The 13,846-nt window shown below is 44.8% G+C and overlaps 1 protein-coding gene across 1 annotated transcript in view; it reads right to left on the bottom strand.

Moving 5' to 3' along the window:
• LOC126336703 (solute carrier family 22 member 7-like) overlaps positions 1-13,846 on the bottom strand; it is a 186,641-nt gene that overhangs the window by 29,674 nt on the left and 143,121 nt on the right. Inside the window, exon 8 of the mRNA XM_050000664.1 lies at positions 7,788-8,009. Within this exon, the coding sequence (XP_049856621.1) occupies positions 7,788-8,009 (222 nt within the window). The remainder of the gene's footprint in view (positions 1-7,787; positions 8,010-13,846) is intronic.

Here is a 13,846-nt window from a genome sequence, read left to right as displayed (position 1 = left end):
ATGCTGAAACTACAGAAAAATTGAACGATGTTCATTGATATATGTAAATAGAGCAAGGAAGATATACAACAATTAGGAGATACTGGAAAACAAACAAACAAACAAACAATGGTCCCATAGGGGACTTAACATCTTAGGTCATCAGTCCCCTAGAACTTAGAACTAACATAAGAACATCACACACATCCATGCCCGAGGCAGGATTCGAACCTGCGACCGTGGCAGTCCCGCGGTTCCGGACTGCAGCGCCTAGAACCGCAAGACCACCGCGGCCGGCACAAACAAACAGATCAGGGACCAAAGTAGAGTGGAAAATATGAGTAAATGTACACTGACTGAAATCGGAAGTGTTACACCATACACCACTGCACCGATATTTATGGAACTTAATAGCGATGATCTGATACCCATCATCAAGATTGTATTGTATTGCATGTTAACCGGGGACCTAGAAACGACGGAGAGGCCTCGTCCCCGCCGCAGCCGCAGTGGTCCACAAACCCACGACGACTACAGCAGTCCACTTCAACCCTCCGCTGCCCCACACCGAACCCAGGGTTATTGTGCTGTTCGGCCCCCGGTGGACCCCCCAGGGAACGTCATACGAGTGAAGCCCCTATATTTGCGTGGTAGAGTAATGGTGGTGTACGCGTACGCCGGCCGGAGAGGCCGAGCGGTTCTAGGCGCTACAGCCTGGAACCGCGCGACCGCTACGGTCGCAGGTTCGAATCCTGCCTCGGGCATGGATGTGTGTGATGTCCTTAGGTTAGTTAGCTTTAAGTAGTTTTAAGTTCTAGGGGACTGATGACCTATGAAGTTAAGTCCCATAGTGCTCACAGCCATTTTTTTGTACGAGTACCTGGAGAACTTGTTTGTGCAGCAATCGCCGACGTAGTGTAGCTGAGGCGGAATAAGTGGAACGAGCCTCATTCCCCGAGGCAGATGGAAAACCGCCTAAAACCCATCCACAGACTGGCAGGTTCACCGGACCTCGACACAAATCCACCGGGCGGATTCGTGTGTGGGACCAGGCGCTCCTTCCCGCCCGGAAAGCCGTGCGTTAGACCGCACGGCCAACCGGACGTGTTCATCAAGATTACTACGAGTTGTGACCCCCACAGGCGCAAATACACGCTCGTACTTGTTTTACATCTGAATGCCATGGGTAATACCGCCATGCCTGAAATACGTGCTGTATTAGTTCAGACGGTTGCTGCCTGGAAGCTGGTTTGACCCGATTGGGTCCGTGTTGTGCTCTATGGGTGACAAATTGGGGAACCGAAAATTCAAGGATACGCCCAATCTTCAAGGCGTATGTAGTGTGAAACGCAGTGTCCGTTCTTAGATTTTCCTGCTGGGATATCCATTTGTATCCTGTTCATGATGGATATAAATACAGTTTCACCATTCTTGTCACATAATGGCGAGCACATAGCAACTCTCCCAACAAACACCATTTCAGCCCTAAAAGAAAATGCTAGCAGTTCTAGAGAGAAGGTCTCGGTAATCACTGCTTCCTTCGAGTTTCGACCAAATCGTTCACGGACACGTCATCGCAGATCTGACCGCCACAAACACAAGCGAAACTGGCCGCTTAACACCATGGCACTGGCCCTGCCGCATTCCAGTCCCTGTAGTCACTGCTATGTTTTCAGCGTTAAAAGGCGCATAGTAAATTGAAAACTTAAGCAAGCTTTCAGTAATATGTTCCCGACACTTGGTGCTGACACAGTTCCCATAACATGTGTTTGGATTTTAGCTATTAACATCCGTCTACTTTTCGGAGCCAATCACCCTCCTAGAAAAACAGTGACTACTCTTGTTACCACACTGTTGTTCGGAATTCACCTCTCGATCAAAAATTCTGCAGTCATTTCATTACACTCATTTGTCTGTGCAATCTGTCGGTCTGATCCTTCCATGTCACTCAAGGCAATTACTTCAATCATGCCAATGATTCCACCTTTTCTCTGGGAACGTTTTATTGCAATATACACTTGAAAATTTCCAATACACTCAACAACCACCATGCACTCAAAAAATTCTTCGTTGTGGGAATGTTTTTTTTCTGTACTGAAAACATGCTCGCGTGCGGCTGAAAGATCAATCTACATATCCCATATGCATGGAAAATCTGGAATACCAGTTTGGCAGCGTTCGGTCAAGGGGTTCGTACTATAAGACTTTACAGTTTTTATTGTAATGGAAACTGAAGTGCTCTGGGCATAGAATCAGTCAAACGGGTGGCAGATGGACGAACCAAGTAGTTTGCTGGATTACGATATATAATAAAAGTCTCGGAAGAAGATATACGAGTTGATACCGGTTTGTCACACTGCCTTTTCTCGGACTGTCCTATCTGCTTTCCTATCTGCATAACATCTCAGAACAAAACAAAATGCTCTGACAATGCTATTTATCAAAAGATTCTTACTGAGCAAGAAAGAAAGAAAAGCCCTAAAATGGGAAGTTGAGTGATAAGAAGTGTTATTTCTTCTAAGTTAGATGGCGACTGATAATTTAATTTTTGAATCTTTCGCGTTGAATCTGTCGTTTCCTATTAGGAGCATGATTAGCACCATCTTATATTAGTTTCTTAATGAGATTTTTCGGTAGATCTACCCAGCTACAATTATCAACTGTGGAGTTTCTGTTCATAACGGACCATTCAAACTTTATTACAGCGTGAAATATGCAACAAATAATTTCCAAATATATCGTTTCCCTGATTGCCTAAAAACACGTTTTCATTGAGGCTATAACATCACGTAACACTTTCATTTGCAACTGGCAATTTCAATACCATGGTCGTTATCAAGTTGGTTGGTTGGTTGGTTGTTTGGGGAAGGAGACCAGACAGCGTGGTCATCGGTCTCATCGGATTAGGGAAGGATGGGGAAGGAAGTCGGCCGTGCCCTTTCGGAGGAACCATCCCGGCATTTGCCTGGAGTGATTTAGGAAATCACGGAAAACCTAAATCAGGATGGACGGACGCGGGATTGAACCGTCGTCCTCCCGAATGCGAGTCCAGTGTCTAACCACTGCGCCACCTCGCTTGGTCGTTATCAAGTATTTGCATGTAAGTGGTCACATGTCAACTGATTGTAGACTATACATCAAATCCAAAATTAATATACTGGAAAGGATATCGAGGCATTGTCGAACCATTTTAATTTTTGTCTGCTGATAAGGTATGAAAGCCCTGAACGTCTTGCCACGCAACTTTCAATTGTTTTCTTCATAACTGGATAATCCGCAGCTGGTTTAGTGAAGACATGGTCGAACTGACGCTTTAACTTAGTGCGATATTTACACAAAAAACTTGATAATGGGAGTGAGGTTGAAATTGGCCAATAGGGAAAATAAAAGTCTTGCATAAAGTTACGGCATCAGGGGAAACATGTCTTTACCCAGTATTTCACAGTAGTGGTCTAGATATCAGCAATGACGTCTATCTGCTCGCCTTAAACTCGCCAGCAGGTCTTATGCTGTCATCTCTAAACTCGCTGGAGCTCACGAGGAAGACAGGTTGCGGCGCTTACGTCACAGCACATGACACTGCAGGTCTTACGAGTGCCAAAATTGGTTGAAGTGGCTCTGAGCACTATGGGACTTAACATCTGAAGTCATCAGTCCCCTGTAACTTAGAACTACTTAAACCTAACCTAGGGACATCACATCCATGCCCGAGGCAGGATTCGAACCTGCGACCGTAGCAGTCGCACGGTTCTGGACTGAAGCTTCTAGAACCACCCGGCCACCACGGCCGGCTTTACGAGTGCCAGCAGCCGTCTCAGACGGAGAACGAGTAACTACTTTAGACGAGTTTAATAGTTCTAGACTGCACGTTTAAGTGCATGCAAGTCCTCGGTAGCACACGACAGTTTTGACCTTACGGGGGTACCTTTTCTGTCCAATATTGATTTCCCGTGGGCCCTGCACGAAGGTGAGCTTTGGCGAAGTGTGGCGGGCAAGCCAACTAGTGTGACGTCACAAGTTCGTTGCAGGGCCTGTATGTCTCGTTGGCCCGCAAACTCGCCGTCTCTGAACGATTCAAGACTCGACTCGCCAGTATGCATTGCCGCCCATTTAACCGAAAACTCGTCGCTTGCAGCTGTTGTCGGGTACAAATGGGCCATGGCAACATAGACAGTAGAGCGAGTTCACGAGTCTGGAAGGAAACGATAACTCACGATATGGCCGCTACATATGCAACCGTAAATTTATTAAACAAGAATAAACAATTTTGTTTGCAGTGGACGAACTTAGTATTTGTTCCTATCCGAATTTCGGACTATAGCATCAAGCTTTTTCTAGATATCACTCTTTCTCTTATGGAGTAAATTTGCAGCTGTGTTTCATTGCATCATTCAAATTTCGTCTTACACTCTCTGCACCTCAGACATAGCTTTGTTAGAGGACATAGGATTCCGAAAGTCAGTCATTTTTCGCTCTGTCTGCGCTACACTACTACAGCAGCAACATGAACACAGTGTGCATGCTACATCACGACTTCACCCTCCTGCACCCTTTAGTAAGGGAGAGCGATGCGATGAGTAGGTAGTAACTGCAGTGCCACCATTCTCAGACGCGACGTCATCACGAAACCACAGTGGGAACTAAGGAATCCAGTATAGCACCAACATAACAGTAACACCTTGATTTCTAACATATGCAACCCTCACCACTGTCAATAATTCAAAAACAGTCTTAATCGCATTTATTATACCGCCAACCGTTTTCTACCCGACGTAGGGGTCATCTTCTGGGCAGGACAGGAATGACACCACCAGCAGTCGACCAATAGTGTAAACGCCTAGAAGATGAACCCTACGTCGGGTTGAAACCGTTTGGCGGTGTAATAATAATAATAATAATAATAAATGCGATTAAGGCTGTTCTTGAATTATTGATTAATCACGCTAATCGCTGCTTCTCTCCACAACCATGCTGTCCAAAAACCTCACCACTGTGCATGTAAAGTATACACAAAGTGCCGTGGCCAGTAGATGCGCAGTCAGTTCAGTCAGTTGGGGAAGTGTGGGAGAGTGGTAGTGGTGGGGTCGTTCAGAGATCTGTAGGGGAAATGCCGAGCGCTAGAGGGGAAATGTCATTTTAAATTGTTGCTTATGCTCACATTTTTTGTAAATATTAAGTGGGGGACCCTCAGTGCCCACACTTACATGGTGGCCATACAGTAAGATCTTCTGCACCTCTCCTTTTACTAGTATCTCAAAATAATTCCGCCGAAAATACCGAGATTTATTTTCACCTGGCTTCTAAACGATTTGAAACTTCCAGAGAAGTGTCATGAGAGGCGAATTTTGAGTAAAACCTACACATTTGTCTGGTTGGCAAGTCAAAATTTTATTCTTTTGACAAAATACACAGAGTTTACACTGTCTCATCGCAGCCAGCCAACCGTTGTGACCGAGCGGTTCTATACGCTTCAGTCCGGATCTGTGCTGCTGCTACAGTCGCAGGTACGATTCCTGCGTTGGGTATGGTTGTGTGTGATGTCCTTAGGTTAGTTAGGTTTAAGAAGTTCTGAGTCTAGGAGACTGATGACCTCAGATGTTAAGTCCCATAGTGCTTGAACCTTTTTTTTTGCCTTATCTCACTAACATGTCGTGCAGACACAATTACCAGAGAATTCTAAACAGTGGTTTATTAAGTCTATTGACTGAGGAACAGGGGAAAAGTAAGGTGAGTAGCTTATGAAAAAACACATCCTTGATAGAAAATAAACCTGTAGTGTCTCGACTTAAATTGTTCCAAAGCCCATAGCAGTTCTCGTTTCACCAGCTATCGATGGCCCTTAAAAAAGTCTGTAGTTATCGGAAAAACGAGGAAGATAATGAAGTTTTACGTACAACGATACAGCAAAATACTATCCGCTTTGCGTGGCATCAATTGCCAAAAATCCCATTTCGTTATCTCAAATCGTTTATGACATATGAGAAATATAGTGGATATTTCACCCTGGATTTATCGCTGGTGCGGCGCGATCGCAGATGAATGTACTACATCAGATCAGTTTTCTCGAGATTGGTTGCTGACAGATACCTCTACCTAAGATTAAACGAAAATTCAATATGTTAGCTCAGTTACATAGACAACAACATATTATGTAATATGCACCAAAAGCAAAATCACAGCGACGTCTTCGTGCATTGCACACTTTTACGAACTGTGGGAAGTGCCTTACTTTCACGGAAATATCATAATATCTATGACCATTAACGAAATGATGGGCATATGAACCTGACATATAAAGCTATAAGCAAAGCAAAAATGATTTTTTGTTACCTAATAGTTTCCGTAAAATTCACTACTGGCCATTAAGTTTGCTACACCACGAAGATGTGCTACAGACGCAAAATTTAACCGAGAGGAAGAAGATGCTGTGATATGCAAATGATTAGCTTTTCAGAGCATTCACACAAGGTTGGCACTGTTGGCGACACCTACGACGTGCTGACATGAGGAAAGTTTCCGACCGATTTGTCATACACAAACAGCAGTAGACCGGCGTTGCCTGGTGAAACGTTGTTGTGATGCCTCGTGTAAGGAGGAGAAATCCGTACCATCACGTTTCCGACTTTCATAAATGTCGGTTTAGCGTTTTGCAACATTCCTGCTCGCGTTGTTCGAGATCCAATGACTGTTAGCAGAATATGGAATCGGTGGGTTCAGGAGGGTAATACGGAATGCTGTGCTGGATCCCAACGGCCTCGTAGCACTAGCAGTCGAGATGACAGGCATCTTATCCGCATGGCTGTAACGGATCGTGCGGCCACGTCTCGATCCCTGAGTCAATAGATGGGGACGTTTGCAAGATAACAACCATCTGCACGAACAGTTCGACGACGTTTGCAGCAGCATGGACTATCTGCTCGGAGACCATGGTTGCGGTTACCCTTGACGCTGCATCACAGATAGGAGTGCCTGCGATGTATTCAACGACGAACCTGGATGCACGAATGGCAAAACGTCATTTTTTCGGATGTATTCAGCTTCTGTTTACAGCATCATGATGCTCGCATCCGTGTTTGGCAACATGGCAGTGAAGGTACATTGGAAGTGTGTATTCGTCATCGCCATACTGGCTTATCACCCGCCTTGATGCTATGGGGTGCCATTGGTTACACGTGTCGGTCACCTCTTTCTCGCACTGACAGCACTTTGAACAGTGGACGTTACATTTCAGATGACCCGTGGCTCTACCCTTCATTCGATTCCTGCGAAACCCTACATTTGAGCAGGATAATGCACAACCGTATGTTGCAGGTCCTGTACGGGTCTTTCTGGATACAGAAAATGTTCGACTACTGCCCTGGCCAGCACATTCTCCAGATCATTCACTAATGTAAAACGTGTGGTCAATGGTGGCCGAGCAACTGGCTCGTCACAATACGCCAGTCACTACTCTTGATGAACTGTGGTATCGTGTTGAAGCTGCATAGGGAGCTGTACCTGTACACCCAATCCAAGCTCTGTTTGACTCAATGCCCAGGCGTATCAAGGCCGTTATTACCGCCAGAGGTGGTTGTTCTGGGTACTGATTTCTCAGGATGTATGCACCCAAATCGCGTGAAAATTTAATCACATGTCAGTTCTAGTGTAATATATTTCTCCAATGAATACCCGTTTATCATCTGCATTTCTTCTTGGTGTAGTAATTTTAATGGCAAGTAGTGTAGTTATACGCTGTGAAAAAGAGTCGCTTGTCACTGTTTTGAGTGGTCCAGTTACATTACGAGACAAGGAGGAACACGGTGACTCACCCAGCGACGCAGGTCAGCGTGGTCGTGATGGCGATGTCGCGGGTGGCGAACAGGCTCGGGACGCCGTACACCCGCTCGCGCCGGCTGGCCAGCTTGTGCAGCACCCGCTCCGTGTCCGGCGGCAGCTGGCAGCCGTTGCTCTTGGCGATCGCCTGCAGCTGCGACAGGGCGCGCTCCGCGCTGCCGTGCACCGCCAGCCACCGCGGAGACTCCGGGAACCACCTGACCGCAACAGTTCAAAGAAGAGAATCGTTCAGCGTGAAAAAAGTTCAAACATTCCTCAAATTGCTGCAGATTTCAATACTGGGCCATCAAGAAGTGTCAGCGTGCGAACCATTCAGCGAAACATCATCGACATGGGCTTTCGGAGCCGAAGGCCCGCTTGTGTACCCTTCATGACTGCACGACCCAAAGCTTTACGTCTCGACTGAGCCCGTCAACACCAACACTGGATTGTTGATGACCGGAAACAAGTTCCCTGGTCGGACGAGTCTCGTTTCAAATTGTGTCGAGCGGATGGATGTGCACAGGTATGGAGACAATCTCATGAATGCAGGGACCTTGCATGTCAGCACGGGACTGTTCAAGCTGGTGGAGGCTCTGTAATGGTGTGTGGCATGTGTAGTTGGAGTGCTATGGGACCCCTGATATATCTAGATACTACCCTGACAGATGACACTTACGCAAGCATCCTGTCTGATCTCCTGCATGCATTCATGTCCATTCTCCATTCCGACGAACTTGAGCAATTTCAGCAGGACAATGCGTCACCGCACACGCTCAGAATTGCTACAGAGTGGCCCCAGAAACACTCTCCTGAGTTTAAACAGTTCCGCTGGCCACCAAGCTCCCGAGACATGAACATTATTGAGCATGTCTGGTAATCCTTGCAAAGTGCTGTTCAGAAGAGATATCCACCCACTCGTATTTTTACGGATTTATGTACAGCTCTGCAGGATTCATGGTGTAAGTTCCCTCCAGCACTATTTCAGACATTAGTCTGGTCCGTGCCACGTCTTGTTGCGGCACTTCTGTGTGTTCGCGAAGGCACGATATTAGGCCAGTCTACCAGTTTCTTTGGCTCTTCACTACATATGAAATAAAATCGTCATAACTTCTGAGCGGCTTGCGTTAGGACGTTAAAACTGCACGGTTGGCCACGGTGCATCAATAAGCAAAATTGGCGAATTTTTGGGACTGAGAATTCGCATTTCCCAATAGAAAAGTCTCTTCACCCTCAACGGGTATAAGGTGCAATTTCCAGTCCCGCAACAATCGGTGCTACATTCCTTGATAGCACAGTCACTATCAAACGGTACATGAATGTTATAGAAGATTATTTAATCCCTAATATCCAAAGTGGCCCTGATTTCGACACGATGTGACTCATGCAAGACGAATCTCGACCCCATCGAAACTGAAGAGTGTTTGGTGTGCTGGAGAAACACCATGGGGACCGTATTCCGGCTCAGGGGTACCCAGAGGCCACTGGCATGGGCCTCGATTGGTCGCCATATTATCCGGACTTGAACACAAGTGACTCTTTTTGTGGGGCTATACCAAAGACAAGGTGTACAGCAATAACCCCAAGACCATTGTTGAGATCGACAGCATCGATGTTCCGACACTTCAGCGCGTCATGCACAATTTAGCTATTCGTCTGCGCTACAGCACCGCCAAGGATGGCAGGCACAGTGAACACGTCGTAGCCTAAATTCGAATATCTGTGGTGACGTTTACGTGTTGAATAAAATGTGTGCACGCTGCTGTTTGTAACTAATTTACGTTTTCTTCATATAGTTTAATAATTGTCATTCTGTATGTTCTAACAAGGACTGATCTGGGGATCTTACTGGCCATGGCAACACATCAGCATCACGTAGACATTTTATAAAGACACGTACCGTGTTCGGACGAGCGTTGTACTGTTAAAAAATGGCATCATGGTATTGTGGCCTTAAAAGTAACATATGAGGACGCAGGATATCCGTTATGTGCCAATGTTTCGTCAGAGTTTTTTCAGTCACTTGCAGCCATAACGTGGCTCCCCACACCATTTTGCTAAGGGTAACACTGCTGTGTCTCTCCAAAACATTAGAAGCATGAAACCTCTTCCCCTGTTCCAAAGTATTTGCCGACGATCGTCGTCTGGGATACATTACTCCACTCCATTTCGGCCTGATACATTAACAATGGTTCTACATGCACCCCATCCTCCCTACACATGATCCCTTTTCACACATCTTGTTCCTCTCCCCTCCTCCTTCCCCATAGTCATTTAGATTGACATTTAGGTCCATGTTACTAGTTCCCAGTTCACTGAAATAATTATTTTCCATGTCACCTCTAGTTCGCCTATTTTTTTATTAAGAGTATTTTGTTGTATTCCATTATTTCAGTTCAGCATTTACTATATTTATTTCACGCCCTTTTTTCTATCAGGGCCGCCACTCGACACTTTAACTGAGTTTCGTTCTCAAGTCAGTCTACTACGTGTCCCACTAGCTTCAGCATATACGTTGCCTAGAGCGGTATCAATTAACCACCCTGATTCATGGCTGTGATCGCTAACCCTTCTTTGCGCCGCATATGGCCATGGTTTGGTTAGTTTCTTCTTGCTTCCTAATCCTGCACTCACGCAAATTCAATTTCTTATTAATGTTGCAAATTTACGCTTTCAACTTAGAGGATCTCACTCGCCGTTTCAGGCTTTCCTATTTTTTTATATCTGACGACTGCGGCATTCGCTTGTCATCGTATCAATGGCTTTTAAGTATGAGTAACGTGGTATCCACTGTTCAGGGCAAGTGTAGCCCTTTACTTTTCACCTTTATTTCAGCTGTCCCACAAATCAGTGCTAGCCAGGTTCGCCAATAAACTGTTATGTAACAAAATAGTTATTACTATTTCCGAATAATCTGAGGATGCACTAACCGCGCAAAGCGCATCACTGTTAATTAAAAACCTCACAGCAGCGACTATTTTCTGTTTTTGTAACTTTGAAAGCCTGGTGTAGCGCAGGACTGTGATTCATCGCTGAACACCAGCTGGCGCTATCTGTCAGCAGTCCATGCTCCCTGGTCATGGCACATCTCGAGACACAGCTGTCCTCTCACGCTGTTAATGGCAGCCTAGTCATGGGATGGTAAATCCCTATTCCGGCTGCTGGTAGTATGCCACCAATGTTGCAGGGAGTCCAGATCTTATGCGTGTATGGCAGATGCAGATGTACTTCATGCACAATATGGTGATCTTTCCTTGTGGTGGTTACAAAGATAGAAATAAAATATACGCTAATGCATATTAATATAATTAAATTGTCTGTGTCCAGTTACAAATGTTTATGACATTCAAAAATTCTTTACCATTTATTTTCTAGTATTATTATACCACGTTTCTGTATGTCTGCAACACCCGTGGGGCGTGAAAAGGTACGAAGATATTACCGCTATATTTCTCAATCAGTTTCAACAGCTATCCAGGTCCCTAACACTAGATCCAGTGCATGCTATATAGTTGCCTTCAACTGTGAGACGATCAGATGAGAAACTGTGCGTCTGCCATGCAGCAAGGGATCTCCACCCACATCTTCTCACCTCGCAGCATTCAGTGTCCTTATACCCAAGCTATCTCTCGTATTTTTTTTTTAAATTTCTGAATGTTCCCCTACAGCCATCTCAACACTGGCAATATTATATTACGGATTACAGTTTGTTTTGACAATTCAAAGTAGATGTTAGTTTACGCCGTATCCTGGTACACAGTTACGTAGGCTCAGAGGACTAATTCCATCATAAAACAAGTTTTGCAACCACAGTATACTGAAACGGGTAAACAAGACGAAAACTGTAACATAGGATGCCTTTCCTTGTGACACAGAAAACATAACTAAGGGAGCAACAAGTTTAGCGCCAGATGTGGAATTCAACCCTCCAGCAGGCTTTCTCTGCTAGAGAAACATCACAGTTTACCAGAAACTGAGTCCAAGATTCACAGCTCTGCATTTAGCTTAAGTACCAAAAATTTATTTCAAAAATTATTACATCAGTCCATCGCAGACAAACAGTGTCGGTCTCCCACCAAGTCAACTGTGAGGCTGCAGTACGTTATGAATTGCATTCAATGCAAAAATAACGTGGAGGGGGGAGGGAGGGTACTGCCCCATGATTGGCTGTCACACAGATTCATTGTGAAAGATGGTCGGATTGCTGTACTCGTCTATGATAGAAGAGCATCTAGGTGAGGACAGGAACAAAGAAAATAACTATTGGAAGCAACAAAATTACATACTGAAGATCCAACACGGATTAAAAATTAAAGAATGTGTAAGATGGTCATGTCATTTTGGTTTTTTTATGTTATCAATGTGCATGTCAGAGAAAGAGCAAGTTACTTTGCTGTTAAATATCTGTGGTCTTGTCGTGACACAGTCTTTGTTTCTGCGCAGCTGATACATTCTTATTTGAAATGCGGTAGCTGAGGGACGTATTCTGCAGTGCTGTATTGACTAGTGATTGTATATGTTGAATGTAGAAAGATTGATTGTAGAGGACAGCAAGGCTGAAAATGAGCTACACGTTGAAAGGTGAAATGAATATAAATTTTGAATAATGCTATTATTTTTTGAAGAGAATTAGTTTGAGGTAGGACTGGAGCATTGCGCAGTAAGTTTGTCGGAATGATTGTTGCTAGCTAGTCCACTTGATCAGAGCTGAAAGAAAGACCACCCTACCTCCCTGAGCTATGCTTTAACATATTGATTGATTAAGCTATTTCATTTTTATAGACATTCTCTGTTAACATTGTACCCTTTTAAAATCATTGTTCACTTTGTTAAGCATTATATTGTTCAGACCAATGTCTTGTGTGATGTTCACGAGGAGTATTAATCTGTCTTACTGAATACACACGTCATTCCAAAATCGTTGTCCTGGAACATCATTTCATAGCAATACCTGCTCTCCCCATCCCACTGTTTATCATTACTCATTACCACATTGTGCCATATGGTATGGGCCTGTTTGTGTATAGTTTGGAAATTTTACCAGGAACAGGAACCTAGTTTAGCCGCCGACTCCTTCCTGTGTGCTGTTGTGCTTTCGAGAAATCTGCAACAATGTTATCAAGACGCGAGGTAAGTGGAAAGATTGATTAGGGCCAGACAACTGTTTTAGTTGATTTGCGCATTTAATGTGAAGAGAAATTGAATTACGGTAAGTTATAGTTCAGATCAGATAGGGTCCTCTTTAGTCAAAAGTTAGGATACGAGGTTAAGTTGGGCAACAGTGTGTGGGGACATAGTTTTGGTAATACGTAAGCGTTTACGTAGTGGGAGGTAAAGCTGGGCTAAATTCCATACTGAAACAAAACATAGTGGAAAGGTAACAAATGATTTGTGAATACAAGTACCCAGTGATAATGACAAAAAGGCGTTGAAACATAATTGGGCTATAAAAAAAGATTTGTCGTTTGAGCAATAGACGGACCGGAATCCTCGGTAGTTGAAGGACATATACGGTCAGTGTTTCACATATTGAGTCCATCATTTTTAATTACTTTAGAGCACGCTATGTGCGTGCGCGCGCGCGCGCGCGCGTGTGTGTGTGTGTGTGTGTGTGTGTGTGTGTTTCGGGAAAGGTCCGGGGGGGGGGGGGGGGGGTGGTAGCGGCGTAGTGGCGGTGTTCGGTGTCCGCGTTGAAAGAGGTTGAGTCTGCACAGTCATGCAACATAAGCGCGGTTCACGCACGTGACACGATGCGCAATATGACATTTTGCAATGAAGGTGACGCGAGGAGACGTGCCGCCTATCATTGTGACGTTTCTGTGTCGGCATTGGGGTGATACAGTATGAGTAGGATATGCGATGTGAGATGCGACTCGCCATATGACAAGCAACAATACAGCACGAATCGTGCTCCCATTTCAGCTGCAATCATCTACTTCTACATCTACATGATTACACTGTAATCTAAAATTACGTGCCTGACAGAGGATTCATGGAACCATCGTCAAGCTAATTCTCTACCGTTCCAGTCTCGAAGAGAGTGCGGAAAAAACGA

Source organism: Schistocerca gregaria, chromosome 2 (assembly GCF_023897955.1).
Source record: "Schistocerca gregaria isolate iqSchGreg1 chromosome 2, iqSchGreg1.2, whole genome shotgun sequence".
NCBI lineage: Eukaryota > Metazoa > Arthropoda > Insecta > Orthoptera > Acrididae > Schistocerca > Schistocerca gregaria.
The sequence above is the reverse complement of the archived record's forward strand: the minus strand, read 5'-3'. Positions and strand labels throughout refer to the sequence as shown.